The sequence below is a fragment of the Ceratosolen solmsi genome, unplaced genomic scaffold (genome assembly GCF_000503995.2).
Source record: "Ceratosolen solmsi marchali unplaced genomic scaffold, CerSol_1.0 scaffold41, whole genome shotgun sequence".
Taxonomy (NCBI): Eukaryota; Metazoa; Arthropoda; class Insecta; order Hymenoptera; family Agaonidae; genus Ceratosolen; species Ceratosolen solmsi.
The window spans coordinates 3,844,626-3,872,108 of record NW_011948424.1 but is presented as its reverse complement, the minus strand read 5'-3'; the positions used below and the strand labels follow the sequence as shown (position 1 = coordinate 3,872,108).

At 27.3% G+C, this 27,483-nt stretch overlaps 1 protein-coding gene across 1 annotated transcript; it reads right to left on the bottom strand.

Annotated features, from left to right (window-relative positions):
* Positions 1 to 1,612: 1,612 nt before the first annotated feature.
* On the bottom strand, positions 1,613 to 26,375 carry LOC105362542 (sorting nexin-8). Its single transcript, XM_011500004.1, has 9 exons — positions 25,990 to 26,375; positions 19,324 to 19,451; positions 7,677 to 7,809; positions 5,880 to 6,073; positions 5,604 to 5,721; positions 4,623 to 5,082; positions 3,654 to 3,870; positions 2,125 to 2,313; positions 1,613 to 1,757 (listed from the first exon to the last, which is right to left on the bottom strand). Exons 1-9 carry the CDS (start codon positions 26,012 to 26,014, stop codon positions 1,674 to 1,676), a joined length of 1,548 nt encoding a protein of 515 aa, XP_011498306.1. The 5' UTR covers positions 26,015 to 26,375; the 3' UTR covers positions 1,613 to 1,673.
* Between the last annotated feature and the right edge of the window lie 1,108 nt (positions 26,376 to 27,483).

Sequence of the window (27,483 nt, the reverse complement as noted above, 5' to 3'; positions counted from 1 at the left end):
TACAATTATTTACAATTTTAATATTATTCAATTATATTCTACGTTTCCAATAATATTCAATATTTCATAAAAATAACTGTCAACGTCACTATTATTATCATTATAAATAAAAAATGGTTTACAATAAATGAAAAATTAAGGGGTTAGCAAACTTTAGAAAAAAGAAATATTCATTTTTAAAAAAATTTTTATGTATAATTGTGGTATACCTCAATAGAATTCCATTTAATTCAAAATATATTTGCTTCACTAAAAAGTGACGTCACAAAACTGAATGCGAAGTATATTTGTAGTATAACGAGGCCGATATTTGTCGGCTTGTATATTTAAATTACAGGACAACGGAATTTTATATATTTAAAGGCATTTAAAGGAATTGTAGAAAAAATATATTTACGATAATTATAAAGAAAACATTAGTCTGGTGGAAATAACAATTCAAAATTAGAATGAATTAATATCTTAGATGTGGTTAAGAAGGACAAACCTCACTATACATACATAACATGTATATTTCCATGTCAATTTGAAAATAATTTATTTATACATAAACATAATTTCTTATTTTCAATCTGTATTTTAGAAAATTTTATTTTAAATGTTGGTAACCAAAATTATGCTAAAACCATTTGACCAATTAATCTGAAATTATATATCTTCTGTTGCAGTGAAACTCTAATTTTTAAATACAAGATTTTCCGTTAAAATTTTGTTAGAAAAAAATAATTCCTTTTTAATGCGAAAATAACAAATTTTTATCAAATTTATAATAGTGTAATTGAATTACAAAAAAAAACAGCATAAAAATAAAAAATTTCCATAAATTCATTAAATATGTTTTCATTGTTTTAAGTGAACCATTTTTAAATACTAATTGTTACTATAAAATAATTATTCTTAGCGATAGCTTTTTATAATCCACAATGTCTTTAAATATTAATAATTTATTTAAAGAAAATTTACTAAATATTCTTTCCAACCCCTTAAAATAATTATATACATAAGATTTCTTGTTTTTATTTATAATAATATTACATTATAATATATATTATCTTTTAATTTCTAAATTATATAAAAGATACTTCAATTAATTTTTATTCTTTTAAATTATAAACTCAATATTTGATAATTAAGTACTTGAGGAATGTTTAAGAATGTTGTATCGTTGAAAATAATTATTTATGCTACACTTGGCATAAATCGTTGTATTATTATTATTGCACGAATTTCTAATAATTCTGCTAATTAACACACTTTTATATCAATTTTATGTGTATATGCGTATATCCAATTACAAGATATATATGTACATTAAGATTTTTAAGGCACTTTTTTATTAATTTGTGTTTAAATCAAATTCATTATTCTAATACCAATAGGCTTTCAATTATCTGAGAACTAATTTAATATTCAAGTCGATGGCTTTATCTTCATAAAAAAATTATTAAAAATTCAAATTTGGTGAATTATTTTCTTACAAAATAGAATATATATATATATATATATATATATATATATATATATATATATCAATATAATATTTTCTGATTAACTTGAATGTGTTTTTATGGAAAAATATTCTATTATTATCAAATATAACTAACGAATATTATATGAACTTTTTCTTTCATCCTTAAAGCAATAATTAAGGCAGGATAATAATTTTCCTTTCTTTACGATACACCATTTGAGCTGGATGTTTTTTCTGGCAAGCATTTCATGATGGTCGGTTCAATGGATTTCCAAACTTCGGCCAACTGGAAGAAGGATCGATTCAATTATTACAAATAAAAATATATTTTTTAAGAAACTCTAAATACGTTATATTATAGAAATTCATTTGATATTAAAGAAATTCTAAATAATCTCTTCTATCGTATTTCATGAACAATAATAAAAAAAAACATTATAAAAATAACATTGTTTAAACATTTATTAATTAATATTAAATAACGTTTGTTATGTATTATTAATTTATTAATTGGAAGATTCACTTGGTTGAGAAGTGAGTCTTAAGAAATATATTTAAATATTTGTCAATTTTAATTTTTCAAATATTTTTAGTCCCTTTTTTGTTATAATCATAATAATTGTCAAATAAAAATGTAAATTAAATATTGTCACCTCTGAATGACCACGTATCTGAACATTAACAAGATTTTGTAAAACTGTAGCTAAAATTTCTAAGTGTGCATGCACTAATTGAGTTTCCATGTGTAGGCAATGAAGTGAAAATTGGTTCCTTAGTTCGACATTGGCAATAACGGACTCTTGAGCAACCATCCTATTTTCCAAATGCTCTACCGTATCTGCCTGCAATAAAGTAGAACGACAGTTAAAATTAGAGTATTAATTTAATGTAATTTAAACATTTACTTTAAATTTAAGCTATGCTAATTTTTATTATTTTTATTATTTGACTGAAGTTTTAATCTTAAATTCGTTTTAATTTTAAAGTTTTCGACAATAAATGTGAACTTTTAAGTGAAAAATTAATGAAAAATGTTATAATCGAACATAATTCGTTAATAATTAATCGATTCTTATTCAATTATTATGAATATCATCGATATAACATTCTATAACGCGAGTTCATGTTTTAATTATACTTGATATGCTGTCATGATTGGGATATTAATGGAGAAAATACTATCTAGTATAATTATTTGATAAATTGTTTATATAAGAGCTTGTATATTGTTTGTATGAATAACAATTACTTGTGAATAATGCAATGAGAATGTTACCATAATAATTTCTATATTAAATATTATTTACATGAAACAGCGAAAGTAGAAGAATGTAAATGAGATATTCAAAAAAATGTCAATGTGAAAAACAGTTTAAAATTAAATATTATAAAATGCCATCTAAATTGTACGATATTGTACGATTTTCAATCATTTTAGCTTCGTTGATTACAATACCGAGAACACTTGCTTTATAAAGTTTATAGGGAAATGGCGGTTTCCACTCATTGCGCGAAATGAAAATAAATGAAAGTCACCTTTTAAATCAGCGTCGAATAGGGCTTATTAGAAAAATTGAAAAAGGCAAAGAAATTTATTTCTTAATAAAATATATATTGGATGACTTATAGAGTCGACAAATTCTGAAAGTATATCGTTAAATTTCTGGCTTTAATGTGATAGTTGAATTTTAATATAAAAAATATCACACGAATTTAAAAAAACTAATTATTAATTATTTACAATTAATTAACTCATTTTTAATTGATTAATCCAAAAAATTATGATTAATTGTGATGTATTGAAACTATTCCTTCAAATTTCTTATATATATATATATATATATATATATATATATATATATATATATATATATATTAAGCAAAAGACTTTATGATAAGAAATTTGAAGAAATGGTTTCAATGCATCGCCTGTTCAATAATGGTAATAAGTTACATTAGCTTTATAATACAATAAACAAATATTTTTAACAACTCATTTGCATCTAAATACATATTAATCTGCGCAAGTACCCATAAAACAAATACATAGTCTAAATGTTTTCCAGTCCCCAAATTACAACTATTAACTTTACTTAACGCCACCATCCCCCCGCCACCCCCCACCCCGTGAATGTAAATAAACTTAACATTTTGGCCAATTACTTGATACCATTATACTTACATCGGTGCCCCGAATAACCCCTTGCATTTGCCGCTTTTTCAGAACTAACATGGTGGATAAGGCACGCTGATGGTCAACACTGACACCGCGCTCGTGCCTCTCACATAATGTTCTATGCGCTATCAGAAGATCCAGCAGGAGATTCAGCTGCTCGCATACTGTTGTCTCCTCTCTGACTGTCTGCTGCAGAGCTCTCGTTGACAACAAGCCGAATTCCCTAAGAGAACGAACGGTATATACCAACAGTCAATAACCAATATCTTTTCTATTCCTAAGGTCATCATCGCTAGTCAATGAATTGGAAGGTAAGTTTTTACGTACTAAAGTTGATGAGGCGTTAGATGAATCGTTAGATTATTAATTATGATGTCGGTTATTTCATGGGTTATGGGAATTAAAAATACAGGGTAGTTGAAAATTTGAATGGACTTACGTAACAGTAAAAATTCATATAAGTGAATATAAAATGAAGCTTATAATGAGAATTTGTGAAATCAAATTTACAATTACTTTCATTAATGTCTATTGTGAAAAGAATTGTTATTATTTTCCGTGCATTATCGATTATTTTATTTTAATTATATTACTTATGTGAAAATTAATGAAATGCATAGATAACTTAGTTAAATTATAATATATGATAATGTAATTTTGTACTGCGTAATAGTTATTGCAGAGTAGCAATAAGTTTATTTTAATAAAATGGAATAATCTATATTTATATTTATTTGTTACTTTTAAAAGCTTGAGAGAGTAATTCACTTTGAAAATTTTAATATTAATTTGAAAAAGCATATTCTATCGGATCTAGGTAAGAAATAGAAGCTTAAGTGTTAAATTATTGATTGATTTCGTAACCAAATGCATTGATAAAACCATATCATTGATAATGTTTTCCGACAATCTTATCTAATTAATATCTCATTCGTGGATAATTCGCTTTATTAAGCAAAGCCTCGTGTAACTTACTTGGAAATAATGTGAAAGCCCTTTTTCATATCCTGCCAAATAGTAGAGCCACCGGTCGCCCACGAGCTCGTGACATGCGATTCATTAGCCAAGCTGTTGAGCTGCGATCCCAATTCCGCCATGTCGATCGCGTAGCTGTGGGACCTTATTGCCAGACAGTCGGCAATGTTCTTGAGTCTGGAGATACCGAGGAGTATGACTCTTATTTGGTCCCTGGCATTACCGAACTTGGTAAGGGTCTCCGGGGGTACGAGCTCCTTGGCGCAACTCGACAGCTCCGAGGTGGCGAACTCGTCGGGCATACGGCGGAAAGCCTCGCGTATCTTGTGCTGCGTCTCCTCGCCCGTGTATGTGAAGAAAAACTGGACGATCGGGTCTTGACCCACAACCGGATGTCGAGCTATCAGTGTCAGGAAGCGTAACAGAGAACGCCTTCGCTCTTCAAGAAACTGGGAGTCAGCTGTGGATGAGAATACCTTTAATACGATTCATTCGAGAACTTTGACCCTAACAAGACCCTCGTCGCACGCGCCATAATATCATGTGCTAATAATTGCTCGTTGTAACTCTCATGCGTTTTCACGCAAAAACTAAAATATTTTCATTGAATTGCATATGCCAATACTAATAATGGAATTCCACATTAATTGGTACGTATGACTTAATAAATTCTATAATATTCGATCAGCAGTACTTCATACATTTATTAAGATTATTACTGTTAATTATAACTATATGACTTATTAAATTTATCAGATTTAATTCTCTTACATTAATTTATCGAATTCAATTCATGTTTTGATTTATTATGTGGACGAATGAATTATTAGCTATATAAATGTATCGGTTATCAATAGATTAGATTTTCAAAAATACATAAGAAAATTGCTTTAAAAATCAGTATTAAAGCAAGAACGATGATGAAACATAATACTTAAAAAATTATGTTTGTTTAATTAATTTTGTTTGTTTTTAATTTACCTCCAACAATTTTCTTTGGTGGTAATTTTGGTATTAGCCTGTATGGAAATCTAGCCAAAAGTAGTTCGTGAAGTGAAACAAAATCATTGTATCGCCTGTACACCATAGAATTAAACCTCTGAAAATCAAATATTAAATATTACAATAAAATAAGTAATTAATATTTTACAATATTCTATAATATGAAAAATAGATCTACAAAATGAAAATAATGCTAATGAGAAATTAATTTATAATATAAAATTTTAATAAACGTTAATAAACTGATCGACCTACCTTACTCGTCACCTGATACTCAACGTGTTTAAGAAAAATACCCTTTTTTTCGGGAACGAGATTCACCTCGATCGTGTCTAAATTACAAATGTCGGAGTACGTGAAATTCAGTTTTGAAGGGTTGTAACCCCTTTGTAATCGCTGTGCAAGAATCGTAACTTCAGACAAGTCACCCAATTTCGGTACTGGTAATTCTAAAAAAAAGGGAAAAAAAAGGAAAAAAAAAAAATTAACATAAAGTATTTTTGATCGATAATATATAATTCGTGAAACGTAAATTTAAAAAGCCACATTTATTGTATAAATATGTCTTATACTCTTGCATATACTTATGAAATATGTAAGAATTTATTTCAACCCCCCGCGTCTCTCTCTGACACTTACACCACACACGCACACGCGCACGCGCACACACACGCACACGCACACTCTGTACCACTTTCGCTTTCTATTTTCTCTATGTTGCGAAGAATTCCATGAAACAATTCAATGTAATCAAATGGGGTTATATAATGGACGTTTGCGACGATTTAATAGTTTTCGACTTAACTCTCTCCTCTCTTCCTTTTCATTCCAATCATCCAAGAAAATTAACTTAAACGTAAGCAATAGCTAGTGACGGCATTGTACACCTGTTACGCGACTTCCGCTTTTATGTCTCTCTTTACGATTGGCGAGTTTAGATAGCTGCCACTCTCCTCAGACTATTATCTTTAATTACTATGTAATGCTATCGCGCACGCGGAATATCACAAAAATTACACCACTAATTATGTTAAATTTATCATGGGAATATTAAGATTAAGCATATCGCACATTTTTTATCAATATAGCGGTGAGACAAAAGTAAGAATATAATTCAAATTGCGTGTAATTTGTTGTCCCACTAATTCTAAACTTAAATGCCATGGTAACTATTATAATTTTCAGTTATTTTTACGATATCAACTTTTAGGTACTTACCAATGTACATAACAATATCAAAGTTAAGTAATTTAATGCCTAAAAAAAGAAAGTCATTGGCTTATTAAATGAAATCTAATTTTATTAATATGGATTTTCTGTATCAGCTGTTCAACAAGAAAACAAACAAAAAAACTATGACAATTGTTTTGCGTATAAAAAAAAAAAAATTGTAAATACGTATGTAATGTCTGTATTCTGCTGAGAATAGAATATCCTAATGTGCATACATGCTTCTACATAGAAATATAATTTTTTTTAATCTTATTTTTTAAAAACTATTTCCTTAGAATCTTATTAGTAACATATTCCTTGAATTGACAATGATTCTAGCTAAATGAATTTAATTTATAAATAACACTCAACTCTAACTAACTATAAGGAATATTTATTCTCTAAATTCAACTTTCCGCTATTTTTACGGTGAACAAATTACAATTATATTTGAATATATTAGAGGTCATTTAAAATTAACGAAAATTGTATAACTAATTGTAATTTTTTCTCCGTAAAATGAATCAAATGAATTTAATCTCTCGGCGGACAGACAATTAAACGCCAGTTGAAGTAAGGATTGTAGTGTGATTTTATTTTATAGTACTTCTTATTATAATAAATAACATAAGAATCTTGGGTTGAAGTTATTACTATAACTCATATATTCTAATTGATCGAAAATAACGATCAGTACATTTTTCTTATCTCTATCCTTACTCTACCAATGTCTTTCAACACACATTAAATTGAGTATTTTTTTCTTTATTATATTTTTAAATCGACAACTCATAAATATTCACATGAACATATTAAAAATTTTATATACTGAGTAAATACCTTGAGATTCTGTATTTTCCAATAATTTATCGCTGGGTTGCTTTCCTTGTTGAGCCAATGCCACAAGCGCTAATCCCTTATACAGGCCACTTCTAGTCAAATATCCAGTTTTACTGTCCACTAATTCCCATATCTAAATTTGAAAATAATTCTTTTAGTTTATGTACATAAACTTAAATCGAAACATAAAATTTCGTTGTATTAACTGTTTCTTTACGTAGCTAAACTTAAAATATTCTAGTTAATAAATTTCTAATAAAACGAACAAAAAAAATAAAACAATAAAATTTAAGTCATTGCTTTTTAACAAAAAGTATTATTATTTTTTTTAAAGTATAAGAATAAGTATAAGAATTTATTTTTTAAAAGTATAAGAATTATTTTTTATTAAAACAATTAGATATCGTAACGAATTTCTTAAATTCATTTACTTTTATAACGTAAATTATAAATATCGTACGTAGATATTGAATAATATGATAAATAAAGTTGAATGATCAAAATTGTTATAAACAAATTTCATTTAGCTGAATCTTTGCAAAATTATTACTTTAATGTTAAAAAAGCAAGTGATGTTTTTTATAGAATTTTTTAATAAAAAATTTAAGAAGAAGAGTAAACGTTATTATATATTATAGATTCTTATACATCAGCTATTGAAACATATTACATCTTGAATTTTATAAAATTTCCCCAATTTCACATAACATCACATAAGGTAAATTTAACATATTTAACGTCTCATATGATTAATAATTTTTCTACCAAACTATTGATGAATACTTCAGTATTTGTATTAATACGTTAATATGTGTAGGTAAATGTTGTCATGTTAAATGTAAAGGTTGTCTAAATAGTGAATAATAATTATTTTTATAATCGCAATAATTTAAAGATAAAATACGATCACACGCTCAATGGAACTATTATACATAATTACTGTATTATCACGACAATACTTTTGGAAAGTTTATTACTGATTATTATGTATGTTCTTATTTCTGCGCTACCTTCTCTCATGATATCGGTGGCATTTAAATCAAATGATAATTTAAAACAGTTGAATGCTATATTAAATTACGCCATAATAAGCAAATTAACCTTGATAATAATGATAACATAGTTATCAATTTAAAAACAAATGATATTTTATAATTCAATCGTAACAGTATTCGAGTTTATTGTTCGTATAAAATTGCATAAATAATTTAACATAATCATCCCACCCTCGTTTGAATTACATCTAGTGACGACTATTTTAAAAATTTTAATCTGTAAGAAAAGACATTTTTATAAAATTATTATTACGAGGGACAGTTAATTACATTAATTTCAATATCAGCTAGTGTAATATTCTACAATAAATCTCAAACAAAGTGTACATATTTTTTCCACTATCACTCTGTTTATGATCACGAGTTTCTTCTCTGCTAACAATATAACCAAATCCAATGTAATAACTTTTATTTTAAGATTTAGTACTTGCAATGTTCAACGCAATAATGTTAAAAAAAAAAAAAACTCTTCGATTATCCAAATACTACATTTCTTTAGCTATAAATGTGTAATAATTAAAAATTAAAGTGTTATTCCCATATTAGCTAAGATGGACCCAAGTTTTATGGACATATAGTATTAGAAATTTATAATGTCTGTAGGATTTATAGTCTATTATAAAACTAGTCGTTTATATCTGTGTTGCTTTGTTAATTACAAGATCCCCATCACATTCTAATTGTTATTCCAGCAAAATCTCTCAACCAGCAAATTTCGATTTAAGTATTCGCTACTCAAATTTTCGTATATATATATATATATATTGAAAATACAAAGCATTGGTCTACATTCGATGGGCTTTATGGAAAATACATTAATAGCTTTCACACGCAAAGTATTGTATACAAAGTCGAATTGAAGTTCTGTCACATCTACCTTTGTACAACTATTCCGAGGACTATTCTCTGGCACTCCTTCGTCACGCTCTCCCTTCTTCATTCATCTTATCTTTATCTCCATCCTTTCCTCACCGGTAGAGGTCTTACGAGAACGAACAAAGGTAACACTTTACGTGAATTGCACCTCTCTAAGAATAAAAATGCAAGTAGGTAGTTACCGTAACGAAGTTTCGCTCGCCTTCAACCAATGCACTACTGTTATTCCCATGCATGTGCATATACAAACAAACACACACACACACACACACACACACACACACATATATATATATGTGAAAAGGTAGTTTTGCGTAATTTAAACTTTATATAAAAATTCTATCAATTTATCTTTTAATTTATCTTTTAATCTGTATTATAAATATACATCGTCCTTTCCATGAATGCTGACAGAATTTGGTAATTATGAAAGATATTTTTAATTAAAGTTCATACTGGTATTCTTTCTGGTAATTTCTTTCTTTCTTTTAACATTCACACCTAGTGGAATTTTAATAGGGTTCAATTGTACGCACTTTATGCGGTGATAAACTTCCACACATCTCGCTACTGTAAAGATGGCCAAGGTTACATTTTATAATCATCTTGGAACGAAAATACGATAGCCAGATAAAAAAGTGAATAACTTGTTAAAGTTGATTTTGAATTTGACCTTCACGCGCTCTATTTATTTCGTCGGCGTCAACGAACTTCAATTACTAATTACATCTAACAAAAGAAACAGTATCAAAAATAGTAAAATGTGCGCTCTCCGGTAGAAAGTTCGGGTTCGCGACGCGAGTCTGTTGTAGTTTATTCTAGAACCGCTATAATAATACGAAAGATTTAGTACATTACGAAATTACTCGTGCAATGCTCTATACGTAAATGTATATAGAAAAATGCAATTCCCTTTATAAATGTCACTCCAGTGCAATGATAAGTGAATAATTACTAATCCATGTAGTTTATTTTTATTTTAAGAATACCTATAAAACCTCTTGTTAATTTATCGTTATTTCTTAAACATTCGGGTAATGTTACCTAATGAATTTATGGATTTAGCTGTAATAAGAATAAAATCCAAAATTCTTATTTCCATATTACATATAAAATTACAAAACAAAGAAATCTTAAATTCGAATGATCTATATTTAGTAAAATATAAATAGTATCCCCTCGATATATATATAGTTTCTTCCAATTTTATAACTTTTAGTATTTATTAAAAAATTTATAAATATCTAACTGAAAAACGGATAACAAACAATCTATAAACAGTCCGATAATCATTTTGGAAAGAAAAAGTAAAAAAAGAATTTTTATGAAAAAAAAATTTGTTTTATAATATAAAGTACTATACCAGAGATAAATTATAATTAGATCTAGAATTTTGTTTAATTGATTCAATCGATAATATTATACTAAAGTAAAATTGTAAATAAATTTTAACTAAACAATAAGCTTGGACACACATGATACCCTCTCATAATGTAAGGTATTTGTTTTGTAAAGTTTTGAAAATTTTGAAAAATATAAGCAATAAAAATAATTTATCGAATTAATTATACAAAAAATCCTGTTGTACATATTTCGAACAATAATTCATCTATTTCTTACAAATAAAATTTGATGGTGTAAATCATAGCGGGGATTTTCATTTGCCAACTCATCAATTACGACTTCATCCAACTGTTTCGACCCGCATACTTTAAATAAACACACATGCATGCATTATAATTCTGCATATACGTACGCACACATATTTACGCATAACGAGTTTTTATTTGGTAAACATTGCTCAAGGTCGATATTTCAAATATTTTTCAAGTGGACAACACTATACGATATATATATATATATATATATATATATATAATTTATTTTAATGACTTTATTCATTAAAAAACAAAGTTTTATAATCACATCGAGTTATATTTTATTATATTACGGAAATTCTATTATTCACTCTCATAAGAATCATTTTCATGTGCACAATTTATTCTTCTTAATAAAAGTTAATTACGTTCGTGCCTGTAGTTGCTATTATGAAAATATCAAGTTAATCATTGCTTAATAATTTTTTTACTCTGCATGTAAAATAAATATGAAAATAATTATATAAATTTTTTATGATTATATAATTTACAAACTTTTTTACAATTTTTTTTCTTCTATTTAATAACATTTGAAAGTGTTTAAAATATACTTTTTTTATATATCTTAGCAAAAATCGAATAGTTATTTTTTCATTCAAGAGCTAGTATTACTTTTAATTAGAATTTTTTAAGTTATAATCATTATTATAAGATTTAAATAAAATGTTGAAAATATTTGAATAGGTATATCGATGTTACAATGCTTTATTAACTTCTAATATTATGTCGAATTTGTATTTTAACAATGTATTAATTGATACTATTAAACGCTAATATTAATGTATTTGAAATATTTTAAAATTAATTTTTATATATTTTCCTGTGCGCTTCCGATAAATTAACATTTTTTTAATCTGATTATCTATAAATACTCATTTACTAATATTTCTATTCTATAATGTATATTCTATGACTCTTTAATGCCTCTATTATTATCTTAATACATATTAATACGTTTCTCTTTATACGGCCTAAACATTAACGGTTTATTGTTTCTACACGTTTAATCCTCATACATTTTCATCAATGGATATTAGATAAAATTTTCTTCTCATCATAATACTGCCAATTTTAATATATTTGTTATTTTAACAATTGAAATTAAATATATTAATAAATTAATTTTCATTTCTAATATTTTTCTTTAAATTATTGTAAATGAGAAATACATATTAGATAAATAATTTGCACGAATCCTTAATTTTTATTTAATATTAATTATTTTATATCACACTTTGTATTATATTTAAATCATAGGGAAAATACATATATTTCTATTGTCTTATAAATGCATCGTTTGTTCAAAATTCAATTTTTCATTAGCTTTAGTATATAATGAGATGCATATGGAGTGAGAGCAAGAATAGAATCTGATAAATAAAGTATAAATAAGAAACTATAAATAAATCAATGAAAGGCCAAGATACTATATTAACTATATTCAAAATATAAAATAAGAATAGATCCTCAATTTCAGCAGTATTTTTCTATTTCTGTATCAACTTTAATCGTCTCTCATCATTTTTCCATAAATCTCTTTCTCTTCATTTTTTTATTATTTTTATAATAACATCTTTTTACATTCGTCAAAACTTTTTCCAAAAAGAGTTGTTAAAAAAAAAAAAAAAAAAAAAAAAAAAAAAATATATATATATACACATTATTATCCAAAATCAATAAGAGATATTTTAAATAACAAAAGTGTGTTTGTTTACTTTATTTTGTTCATAAAGATAAGTAATAATCTAATAGGCCGTGGGCACCACAGAATAATGAAATGTACAACCGAATGTAATTCAAAAGAAGTACACTATTGAACCACCAGGTGGCTACACCCACGCATTCTGTATTGCGTTTTTGTATCAAGAAACCAGAAAACAACGTTATTAGTATATAAAAATGAGTTCATGCTACTTTCATAATGTATAAGGCTAAATTGGCCTACATGTCATAAACCTTAATAATTAGTTTAGTAGGAGAGTCAAGGGTCAAAAATCAATCATGTCGTATATGCTTTAATAAATTTCTCCATTTAATTTTTACTCCTTGTTCTATCAGGTTTAATAAAATTCTCTACGAATATTTTGAAATTGTATAAAACTATAGTCTATTAAGGTTATGGTATGAAAGTAATTTCCTAATATAAAACACAACGTTCGGGAATATAATTATGTATGTAACGTTTCGTCAAATTCTTTAGTAATTTTTTCAACTGAGGGTAAAGAAAATGTCTTAAATTTACTTTTGCTAATCTCCAAATTCACTATGTAAATGTATTTCTGTATTTGCCGATTCTATGGGATCTATTTTAACGATATTAAAGTCACATTTATTTCTCATATTACAGTCGGATAAATAAGTATCTGTTTCGCTCGAGACATTATGTATCTCGTTTCGTTCATGTTAATCTTTTATTCTACGTAGAAGTTGGTTTCATATTCAGACTAAACGAGTTGACGATTAGCCATCATTGCCAACTCGACGGCTATATTGTCATAAACTTTATCCGTCGGTATCCTCTGTGACTAATAATATTATGAATGTAAGAAAGAGATAATGTATTAATTTCATATCACAACTGTCCGTAATTTTAATGTAAATTAATAGGTGGCGTTTATAACCAAAATTTTTCATTTAAAAGTCTTTAAATACAAAGCCCAAGCGAATAGAATAATTTTATATTTTTAATTCATTGTCGTTTACAATATAGATAACAAATCATTAAAAAAAAAAATTGATAATACCTAAATATAGTTGAAATAATAGAAAACTGAACTATTATTGCGTGAATTAAATTAAATATAGCCATCTGTTTATTGAAAAAGAAACAGAATAATAATTGTTTCTTGAAATACTGACTTTTCAATTCAATTCAAGCAATTTTTCAATTTAAGCCATTAAAATTAAGAGCCTTTTCAATTATAATAATACAATTGCTTTCAATTTAAAATTGTTTCCAAATTATAATTTAAAATTTTTTAATTTTTTTTTTTCCTTTAATATCTAAAAATTGACGTTTTTTTTAAAAATTGGCAAAATTGCAATCAATGACTAATATAATATAAACAATGGAAAATAGATTTGTACTCAAAGCATGATTAGCTAATGTTAAAAAATTTTCCTCGTTTCATTTCAAATTTTACGTATTTTTCTTTTCTGAATCCTGTAAAATAATATTATAATAATTATAATACAACAATATCCTGTAAAATAAGTTGGACATTCGTGTGTTCTCTTTAAGTCCTCATAATAGTCATTTTACGTTTTTTTTTATGTTGTTTTTAATAGCAAATAATTCTTTCAAAATGTAATGAGGCGGCAAAAAAAAAAAAAAAAAAAAAAAAAATAAATCATAATATATCATATATATATATATATATATATATATATATATATAATATCAAATGCAGAGCTGCTTTCAATATTAATCGATTCAATATAAATATATAAACAGTCAAAAGAACTATTAATACATAATTATCAAATAATCTAAGCTTAATACGTGAATATACGACTAGCATAAAGAGAGGGGAGAAGAGACATGAGAATGTTGGTATAATATACCAAGCTACACGCGTTTATCATACTGGTAATTGCATTTGCACAGCTGGCAGAGATTATCCAACCTTGACTTTTTGAGTAGTTCTTTTTTGTACAATCAATATGGCGAAATCTTTCGCGAGGTTCCTCAAATCATGAAAATACGTACTTATATATATATACATATATATGGTAAACATGAATATATATAACAAAAATATTTTTCATATATATCTTAGTAAGATTTTACGTTTAACATTTAGAGAAGAGTATTTTCATTTCACTGTTTCCACTGGTTTTCACTTTCTAGCTTCGTAGTTGTTCAATAAAAAAAATCTTTGTATAAATACGTTTAGCGTATCTGATGGACTCGTCAATTAGTTGAAACGATAAATCAATTAAAACAGAAAACATCAAAGTGTAGAATTACATATAATTATATTAACTATTAGAAATGCGTCTGTATAATTTTATCTAATCACAGCCCACTAATAGATTGCATACTACAAAGGTATTTAATGATATAATAATAGCCGATGACTTACAAATAGCTGTAAATTGAAATTTTTATCGAAAGTATATAAGCAAACGACTTGAAATAACATTGGGCATACCTACATTTATATAAATGTGTGCAATGGAAGAATGTAGATGAATAAAATTTTAAAGAATTCAATCTACAAACTCATTTTATATTAAAATAATATAAAACTACGTTATATAAATTTTAAACAATACAAACTTAAACGAAAAATAATGAATCTTATCCGCATAGATTGATTAATGAGAAAAATAATGCATAGTATTATAATTTAAATATAAAAAACGTTGTAAAAAATATTTTCAGTTACATTAATTTTTCATTATCTATACGCAGATTATTTCGCGCGGAAGAATTTTCTAAGAATTTATTTATTTGAAAAGAAATTTATTTAAACTTAAAATTTAGCAATAAGTCATGAACATTTAATATAAGTATACGAAATTCAAATGGAGTTAATACCGTATAAATTTTTAATAGATAAAATATCTTAAAATTAAATAAATTTTAACATAATTAAAACAAAAATTTATCTAATTTATGCATTATATCTATATATCTATATAAATACCAAAATAAATATCAAACATATATGAAAATCTTATTCATTGAAAAACTAATTAAATATTCAAATTTGTCCTCCTACATTAGTAGTGGGATAAAAATACAAAGGCTACAATGAGCAAGGCATCTTGGTCTCGTTATTATTCGTATTTACTAACATGCAGAATAAGCAAGTATTGCGGTAGTTTGAAAACTGTACTATATATATATATATATATATATATACATATATGTGTGCGTATGTGCATATGTATATATATATTACACTGTATGGTGACTACTAATCGATTACGAAAACATAATTTAATGTCAAGAATGAATAAAGTGGTATGAATTCACAATGTCTAATAGAATTTACATATATTTTTATTTTTTTTTAATTTTTTTTTTTTTTTTTTTTTTTATAAATATCGTTCTTCGATCTTACATACTTTGAGTGGCATTTTGATTGTTAATGAAATATTTGATCGAGTTAAAATCGGTGAAAAATGCATTCATTTCGAATTACAATATTATATTAATATTATGCAATTACATAATAAAAATATACAAAAATATCGTATAAAATGAACACATTTATTTACTTTTACTGATAAATTATCTAAATTATAAAAAAGATTTTTCATTTAATTTTCGTTTTTTTAATAACGAAGAGGTTTCGCGGATGTAAACAAACCACAATTTTAAGTAATAACCGTTGCATTTAAAAGGCCTATTAAAGCATAAGCAGTATTATTTATATAAATGTTTATTTAATTGCAAAGTACAACATTGACAATATAAAATTCATAAATAACTTCCAATAAGTTTTTATTGAAATATTTCACATCACATCCAATGTCAACATACTTAAATATATTATACATCACATATACAATACAAATATAATGCGATATTTATCATATCATCACTGCATACATATGTATTGAACGTGGACTAATCGTTTTTCAATGGTATGTCTCTCAATTACTGTCTTATTACATTTACGAAAATTCAACTACATGCACGACTATGGTCTTTGACAAATTCAAAATAAGAAATTCAGCTTATTTTCAAACGTTCCTGTTTATAAATCAATCGGTATTTATATAAGTGATTAGTTCATTTCAATATAGATGTTTATGTTCAGGTCGACTTATAGCACATTTATTTAATAAAACAATTCCATATACATAAACATAATATTTTTATCTTTGTTAATAATATGTATTTATAAACCTAAATTTATAAGCCGCAATTATCTTTCTTTTACAAAGAAATTAATCCACTTTGCACAATACTAGCAATACTCTAATTTTTACATTCACTTTAATTTATGATGTTTTTCTTAAATTAGAAAAACCAAATACATTGATAATAATTTTTCTTTCAATATACACATAAAATGAAATTTCATATACTACGTATTATAAACGAACATATTTAGAGGCGTTACAAACTCTATCTCCACTGTTCGCTGTATGATAGATAATACAAGTACTTACAAAGATTAAGTATGAATGTATATGTTATTAATACATATGACTACGATAGAAAGAAACGAGTAAATATTTAACTCCATTTTACTATACTTTGCAACTATAAAGTATCGATGCTTTTGAAGGAAAGTATTTTAATTAATGTTAAAGTTATATTTTCTGGATTATATAAACAATATATATTGGCAACTACAAATAAATTTATAAACTATTAAGATTTATGCAATTAATTCAAATAAAATTTTAATTATTGATGTTAACGAAATATATATTAAATATCTATTAAACGAAATTTCTATTTCTTTTTAACGTTCGTAGAGCACATATAATATGTAATGAAATTCATTACTAAATTGATTTCTTAAAGAAATTTTTGCATTAATGAATATAGTTAATGGTCAATATAACTATCATTTGAATCATATACCCACCGTAACAAGGAAGTAACGAAACAAGACTATTTTTAATTTAAACATTTGCAAGTTCAAAATGTACTATTTGCTGCAGCAGTAAACTATATAAAATAACTTTCATATCATTGTATGCGTCAAAGAATAGAGGCTAATGGATGCAAAAGTGAAAGGAAGCAAGTTATATATATCAAGAATAGAACATATCTCTGCTAGCTTTCAGAAAATCAGAAAATTGTTAAATCTTAAAAAAAAAAAAAAAACTATACAAATTTTTCTCACTTTTTCTCACGTATGAAAATTCTTATCTTACAGCAAAACTCTTGAAAGAAATTTTATTGTTATATCAATAGAAATACTGTTGGTTGTTTAGAATAAATTAATTTTTATAGTATAATTTATTTAGATATTTAACAAAAAGAAGTGGCAATAATTTGTGTCTAAGTGAAAATGATTTCCTGAGATCAGAAAATTTTGTAAAAACATTGAACTAATAGATTTATATTATTGAAATACTTAAATTTACTAATTATATTTACATAACGTGTAACGCGTAAAATAATTTTTATCATTGATTACTTTAAAACATTGATAATTTATAAAAAAAAAAAAAAACAAAAAACAAAAGAAGAATCTACAATGTTTATCATCAAAAATATAAAACAACATTTATATCCTTTTTAGATAAGGCTAAAATTAACATAATGTATGAAAGAATAAACTAAAGTAATTATGTTCAAAAAACAATTCATATTAAATAATTAATATATATTTCATCTGAATTACGTTTCAAGCATATTTTCATTTTTACAATTAATATTTTATAATATTGTTCATGTGTTATTGTGTAATGTATAATGTGGGATATGTGCGTGTGTGCGTGTTATATTACATTATGATATATATATATAGGAATGATATAATCAATAAATAATAAATAGGCATTTTATTTTAAAATAAATTTTTTTTTTTTTTCGGTAAAATCGAGTTAGAAAATGAAAAAAATTTTATTGCATATGCAATATAATGTGAAACACGTTACAATTAATAATATCTCTCCTTAATACGAACACGCAATATCTATTTAGGACATTAATTTATTTTAGTAATATAATATACTTATATTTATTTATACCAACGTATAAAATTAATTGCAATAAGCACTTCTATAACAAAACTCTTTTATACTTTTCAATAAATCTAAAGTAAATTATCGAATTGTTAATCACAACTGAGATTATTATTACAATAGATTTTGTTTTAAGTGTATTGCACCTTAGTGGGACTGAGATAGAAGTACATACAATAATTTTAAAAGTATAGAGTGGCGGTAGCAAGTCAGTCAAATCAAAATCTAAATTGGAAGCTATCATAACGGCAAGCAAACTTCAAGCGACTAACTGAGATCGTTAGTTATGCTCATTGTTCCTACTAACTTAGCAAGTTATATATTTTAACCAGCAGTCGTGATGCTTCAATGACAATTTAACGAACGAATGCACAAGTGTGCATTGTATATACGTACCTGACTAAGGACAGAACTGCTCAGCTGAGACCTGACAAGAAGTAGCTTGAACACCTCCCTTTCCACATTGCCGCTGCTAGACGAACAAATTCTTTCGTAGACATCTCTGTAAAATGCTGGTATGGAGCCTGCAAACATCAATACAAGACTTCAAAATGTATCGTATATTGATTGATTATTCATTACCAAAACATAAATTCTTATTTAAAGATTAACGATAATTTATAAATGCCTCTGTCTCCTAATTGTCTCTAATATCGAAGTCTCCTTTTATAAGTTCATAATCGCATAGACTACTATGATAAAAACGATAAAATCTTGGTAAATTTGAACCTTCAATATTAGCATGGAGAAAAAGACAAAACTTTTATTCAAAATACAATTGATAGAGCAGTGTTTCATTAGTTTTTGACAAAATCAAATACCGTAGGCATAACTTATTAAGTAATTCACAACTTATGCAATATAATTTAATTATCTTACATAATATAAGGTACAGTGAGTAATCAAAAATTATTAAAATTTTGTTTATCAAAATATAATTAATATTAAGAAAATAATGTGTAAAACAGTTCTCTGTAGATGTAAATTAAAGTATTTAATCTTCACCGTATTCGAAAAGTATAATATACGAGACAAATTAATTTAAATAAAAAATATATAATTATATATTAAATAATCTATAATAACCTATACTAATGTATAATAATTATCTATAAATATTTTAATTCAATTGCAATATAAAAAATAATGATATTTTTACTTCAAATTACTAAAAGTTTTATTTTTTAAATAAAAAATTATATATATATATATATATATATATATATATACGCGTGTGTGTAATGATGAAAAAACATAATAACTACACTGTTTATATTATTATATTTAAATTGGGAATTATTATTAGTACTATAAAACTTTTATTTCTATTAGCGAAATATGTAATATATTTAACAATAAAAATAAATAAAATATAATAGTGCAATATTTATTCTAATCCAACGCAGTTGATAGATACGAAGTTGTAATATATATTATAGAAAAAATCTTTAAATATACGCAATAGTTGACATATAAATATTTAGACAATATAATTGTATAAAAAATTATAAATTATTTGTAGCTTTCATTGAATATTAGAAACTTCAAACTATTATTCCAACAAAATAGTACATTGTTTTTATGTCATATTTAAACATGATATGATTACATGAGTTTTTAATATAATTTGTCACACAGGTATAAAAATGTTAACGATAGTGTGCTATATATGTATATATATATATATATATATATATATATATATATATACATATATATATATATATATATATACTATATATACTATATATACTATATACTAATTATTTACTCTTGGTTATCAAAATATCGATAAAATTTCTTATCCACTCCTTACATTTTCCTATAAACAAATATTTAATCACATGATAGCTATCTATTTAATGAATATTTCGTCTAATTGCATCAATATCTCTACTTTGATAACACACGAGCACTCAGAAATATCGCTGTTATCATTATCCCATCACATTTTTATTCATAAATTTTATTTCACTATTAATAAAATATTATATTAATATTATATATTTTATATTATATATTTTAAAAATACTATATTCTTATGCATTACAAAAAAAAATTCGATATAGAATTTATGTTTATCATTAAACCATGAGCTTGTTTATCGTCAATACGTAATCATACTATAAGAAATACCAATGTGTGTATTTTTTTTAATATCGCAATCAATTAGTTATCTGATTTATTATTTTTAATTGATTTATTTTATAAACGATTTACTTTATTGATAAACATAGTTTTTTAATTTATCTGATATTTGACTATAATATGAAAAAGTTGGCTTAATGGTGAGATGGTTTTGGTAGGATGATTTTACAGATTTTCAAAAATGCACATCGTACTTACAAATTATTAATTATATTTTAGAACTTTTGCAAATTAATTATCATCAGAATATATTGTTTGACATAAATATCATTATTTAAATATTTTTTAATACATTCTTGGACTAAACATAAAAAGTTTTAAAAAATATATAAAAATATAAAATTATAAAATAGTTTTTATCGATTGATATTACTTTATTTTTATTTTCCATTGAAAATAAATTACTCAAACGCTTCATTTTTAACCATTGGCCATTAATTATTTGCCTAAATGTTTTCGTTTAATATAAACTTTGATGAAACTTTGATTGAAACGTTCGTTCTATTGATTATTGAACGTTAGATAATTGTAATGACACGAGTTTCAATTTCTTATATATTCTTTGTATATAATATGTCGAATCTCTAGGGAACACGAAGTACATTGCACTTTCACTAGATTCACTCGGCAATCGACTATGCACTCTATAATGCAGCAACTAATATTGCGCAGTTCACTTTCTTTATTCTTATAGGTTAACTGAACGTGGTTCAGCTCTTCTACTGAAGTGAAATTAAACGTAATAATTTTAATAAGAAGTAATCACATTACTCATTATCCCTAAATCAACGAACGATGAATACACATTATCCATATCCAACTTAATCAACCATACATGCTCATTTAAATAATTTCTAATGGTTGCACTTTTTATTTTCTATTATTACATAAAATGTATTATGGCATATTACTTTTTATATGCAATTGTTATTATATAACATTGAAGAATTGTGAAAGTTAAAAGGACTTTCGTTATGACGAAGAGAATAATTTTGACATTATAAACATTTTATCATTAATTTTACATTTATTTAAAAGTAGTTTCTTTCTCTATCATTATCATTGTTTGAGAATTATTTAAAATAGTAATGTATAATTTTATTTTCTTCTGTGATTCTGACTTAATCGTTATTTTGTTAATTCTGTAGTAACTTTTATTAAATATATTCTTTAAAGTTTGCTTATAGATAAAGTCGTTAGAAAAATAATACTATTATTTTTTAGTTTTAATGAGCATGTAAGGAGTGACTTTCATTTTCATTGCAAAGAATGAAAATCATGTGTTATTACTAGAAGCAAAATAAAAATAAACTTATAATGTAATTTAAATTTAACTATACATGGTATTTTTTGTATATCAAAAGTAGTTTGATAAATCTGTAGTATCGTTAATTTTAAATTATACATGGGGAAAAATCTTAATACAACCATAAAACAAACCAATAAAATAAATTTAATTCTTTGAGTGAAAAAGAAACACAGACAAGAAGGTTATCACTCAATAATGTGAAACTTTAGTAGGATATATTTTCAAATTTTCATATCTGCTAAATAATCAAAATTAAAATGAGAATAAACATTAAAAACAAAAAAAAAATAAACTAAACAACGGAATATCTTATATAAAAAACTGATGAGTATTATTATTTTTGTTAAATTTAATTTTGTTAGCGTTCAAAATAAAACCAAAAAAAAAAAAAAAAAAAAAAAAAAAAAAAAAAAAACTAGAGCTAATTCATTGATGTTCTTAAAAATTTATAATGCAGCCAAGCCCTCGGAAGACAAAAAAAAATTTGCTTTTTTTCTCGTTGCAGGGCTTCTACCATCTCTCTCTTACTCTTACTCTTACTCTTTAGGCAACGAAGCAGAACACATAGCTAAAGAAATTTTTCGACATTGTACCGGCGCTCGCAGTTACAACGTACAAACTGCTCGAAAAATAATTGTACAGAACGGAGGATGAGTGATATCCGCTGTTGTAATCTAGTAAAGCGACGACGGCAAATCAGTAGCAATGGAGGGGTCGGAACACCTCCATATTTACGTATAAGTGCCCATGTGTGAAATGTTGAAGCTAACAAAGCTTGAAAGAGCAAAGAATTCTTTGCGACGATCTAAGCGAGCGGAGAAATGTTAGTTTTCGTAATTGAATAGAACTTTTGCAGCGAAGGATCCATCAGGATTAAAAAAAAAAAAAGGGCTATCATATATATATATATATATATGATATTTGATAATAATCTAAATACTTTCATAGCCGAAGTGTTATAACATTACTATTTATGTTTATTAATAGCTTTTATTCAAATAATTATATTAATCTAAATTGCCACTGACGTATTTTTGTCTTATAATAATATAGTAAAAACAATTGTTGAACGTACGATGACAGGACAAATGTGCATTCGACAAAAGGCTAAGTATGTAATTAAGTTGTGGTTTTCGTGCAAAAATGTTCGGGCCATAATCGTTCGACGTAACAACCATCTTTATGACTTAACAATAAACATAATTAATAGGCTAACATCTACAAATGTAATAAAATCCATTGTCATGCACTAATTCTGTTGACGTATATTTTTTTTTAAAGCTCAGCTTAAATTGAACGCATGAAAAAATGAACATTTATTAATTTAAACACAGTAAAGAAAATGAAAATATCATTTACGTTTTAACAATTATACACTTAGCAAAAAAATTATTTTTAATTATACATAATTTTTAAATATATATTATTTTTAACATGGAGAACGATTTTATTATCTAACAACTCTTGTCCAAAATTTATTTTGGCCTATTATCTCTTATGCAGGCAAAAAGAATTGAGAAAGTATAATTAAATAAAGAATAAATGTACTTTTCATGATATTCTCTATAGACGATGAAAAGTGTGTTGCAAATTTTATTCACTATTAATTAAATGATTAATAAATTAAAAAGATTTTTATAATAATAACAGTTTATTCGTTTTCAAATGTTTACACCAGCATTAAAATTTTTTCCATAAACTTTCTATATAATCAATAATATCGCTTCACTTACGGTATAATTTTACTCATTATAGTGGTCTCAATTTAACAAGTTTATTAACTTAATTACGAGATTTTATAAAAACCAATACCTAGTATGGATTCTCTCCAATTCGACGCTTTAATTTTGTCGTATGGTTTCAGAAAATATCATCTCTTCTATTATATTATTAAAAGGTTCATAGGATATTTAAAATTTTAAGGAACAATATGTTAGAAATAATTATACGACAGTAGGAATCGATTCAATATTACATCTTAATTAATATAAGATTAATCAATTCGATGAAATGTGAAAGATATTCTCTTTCTCTTCTAAAATAAAATGTCTCTTTCGCTTTAATAAAATGTCGGAAAAAAATAACTTATATTTCAACTGGGATGTCTATTTGTTGATAAAAGTTTTGAAAGTATTTCTACAGTTCTGCATAGATAGTAAAACGATCGACGGAATATTCATAAAAAGGCGATTCCAAGTAAACAAATGAAAATTTTAATATTCATGCACTCATAATGATTATTATTCGACATTTAGTAATTGATAACAATAGAACAAAAATAGATGATCTAATAACATATTAAGGCATTTAAGTTTCTCATGCAGTACCGTTTGTTATAATTATTATCATAATTGTCATAACAACAATGGTAAAAACGTTACTATTGTTACGAATAAATGAAGAATTAAATAAATGTGAATAGTGTCTATTATTATTATCTTAAAATATTCTGTAAAAAGTATTTTTTTTTTTTTTTTTTTTTTAAATAAACTGTCTTATGATCGAATACATCAATTAGTTATAATCATTATAACGTAATAAATAATAATAGACATATAACTATTGTAAAAAAAAATTACCCTTCGATTTAAATTATTATTCTATGCAGCAGAGTTCTCTTAAAGTCTTTTAAAAGATATTTAAAAAAGAAATGATAAAAAATGATATTAAAAATGTCAATGCTTTCAAATGGCCATTTCAACATTGAAAGGAAATAGTTGAAATATATTTACCGCGTTAAGTGAAAGTAACTAGAATTAAACGTACAATAACGCTTCTGTCAGAAACATCGTTCAAAGTCTTTATAAATTACAGAAAAAGTAGCGTACATTGTTAATGTTTGTTAAAATTATTAAATATGTTAAAATTAACATAGAGTATCGCGAGTTGAATGGATAATGGATTTTGGAATAACGTAGCACGTGAATTTGGAACAAGTAAGAGCGAGTCGTCAATATTTGTGTGAAAATTGCAACATTATGAGATGCAGATTGAAAGTGTGTGAGTGAGCGCTTGCCGTGTGCGTGAAATGTTTATCGATGCCTTATCATCGCTATTACACAGTCAGTAAGAACGAAAGAAAACAGGTTTTTACTTAGAATCGAAAATTAACGTTGTAAGGTCAAGCTGAAATCAGGAGAGCAACACGAGTGCCCACCGGGAAATATGTTGCCTCTGCCCGGTTAAAGATCGAGAGGAGGCTCAAACTTCGGAGCATAAGGGCTTCATAAGGAATATGAAGATTCCTCCGTTCCAATAAATAAAGCAAATATGCGAGGGCGTCGGGGGGTTGGAGATGGAAGATGTAGATGGGCAGGGAGGGGATGGCAGCGTAAGGAAGAAGGCGCGCAATGTAAAACTCCTCGATCGCTACATTTAGAGTGCCGCGAGGTAATATTGAGGAAAGGAGATTTCGGCGGCTCGAGTCTGTGTGTCAATAACCCTTGGAAGGAGGGCCGTGGTCAGACATAAATCGGCAGGGATAGAAGTAGAGGAGAAAAAGAGCTCGACTTAAGCATTGGGACTAGCGCGATGGCCTCGAAGAAAATGGAGGCGGAGGTGAGCACAGGTGTCGGGCGGACTCGTATTGCGTGAACGATATTTACCGAACGACAGGTCGGTCGACGCCATATTGGATCACTGGCAGATCATCGGTTATCCTCTCGGGCTCGTAACCTCAGCTGGCGGGGCCGCGCGCTCAAGCCGTCCTTCGGCGTTCGCGGGGGACTGTCGGGCCGCACATGGGGGCCGCGTACTCGAGGCACCCGCGAGTCTTGGCGGGAGGTTCGATCCGCGAGTCTCGGAGCACGTGGCTCGCGAAGAATGCGATACTCGGCTCCGGAAGCGAGGCAACGCCGTCGCCGCGCTGCGAACGACTGACCTAAGGACGAGCCTGGCTGGGGACGGAGCCGTCGTCGGTTCGCTTAGAAATCGCGGGCCTCTCGCCGTCGTCAAAACCACCGTCGTTGCCGCCGCCACAGCCGCTGCCGTCGCCGCTGCCGTCGCCGCCGCCGTCACCGCCGTCACAGCCGCCACAGCCGCCACAGCCACCACAGCCACCACAGCCACCACTGCCACCACCGCCGATCGGCCACTGGCTTCTCGGCCCACTCCCCCGCGCCCCTCCCGGTGCCCACCACTCGGTCACTGCTCGCCACTGGCCCCCGACACAAACCGCCTACGTCTTTTCTCCTTTTCCTCTCTCCGCGGCTCTCCCACTAGCACCGCTGCTTCCCTGTGGAATACGAACGAACGGGCCACCGCCGGCCACTTTCGGACGACTCGATCCCGCGGCCGACAGCGGGCTCTGACGGCGACTACGCGTACCCGGGAGCTGCACTTTCGAATGTTCTTGTCACGGAAGCTAGAGAGATGCCTTGGTTTTTGTTGTGCAATCGCCGAGCTCCGTGGCATCCTCCGACCCCCGCCTGGCTGCTGCTCGTGCGGTTATGCCCCCGGCCAAGCTCGATTCTCCTGATAATTATGCCCGTCGATTTTAACGACCTGGTGTGTCTCACGGCGCGCCTAAGATTTTTCTCTCGCGCGAGACTTTGGCGTGCGAGGAGATGATGAGGCGAATGTACGGTTGTACTTCTTTACGCTCTCTTTGTCCACACATTTTGACGCACATTTTTTTTTTCCTCTTTTTTTTTCAATTTCTTTTTGAAACTTTAAATGTTTTAAAGACTCAAAAAGGGATCCAAAGCGTATTTTGCCCGTATAGATTTTATGAATGAGTAGCCATATATCACTCTGCAGCCATATAACTGAATCGATGTTATCAGGATAAATAATTAAAATCAAAATCTTTATATCAAAATCTTTTCTTATAGAATATAATATATTTTATTAATTTACCCAGAACGCAGTAGTCTGCCATTTATTATCAAAATTCGATTATATGTATTTGCCATTATATTTACGCAGGCTTCGATATAATAATCCATTATCAAGATGTTGATTGTCTTCTTTTAATATTATTATGAGTACATTGTCTTTTCATAAAACTAATGAGTTTCTCGTGTCAAGAAGCTATACTTGTCATAAAGTTCTAAACTTCTGTATTCAACGTAGGGAGCTGATAATCCATGTAAATATTT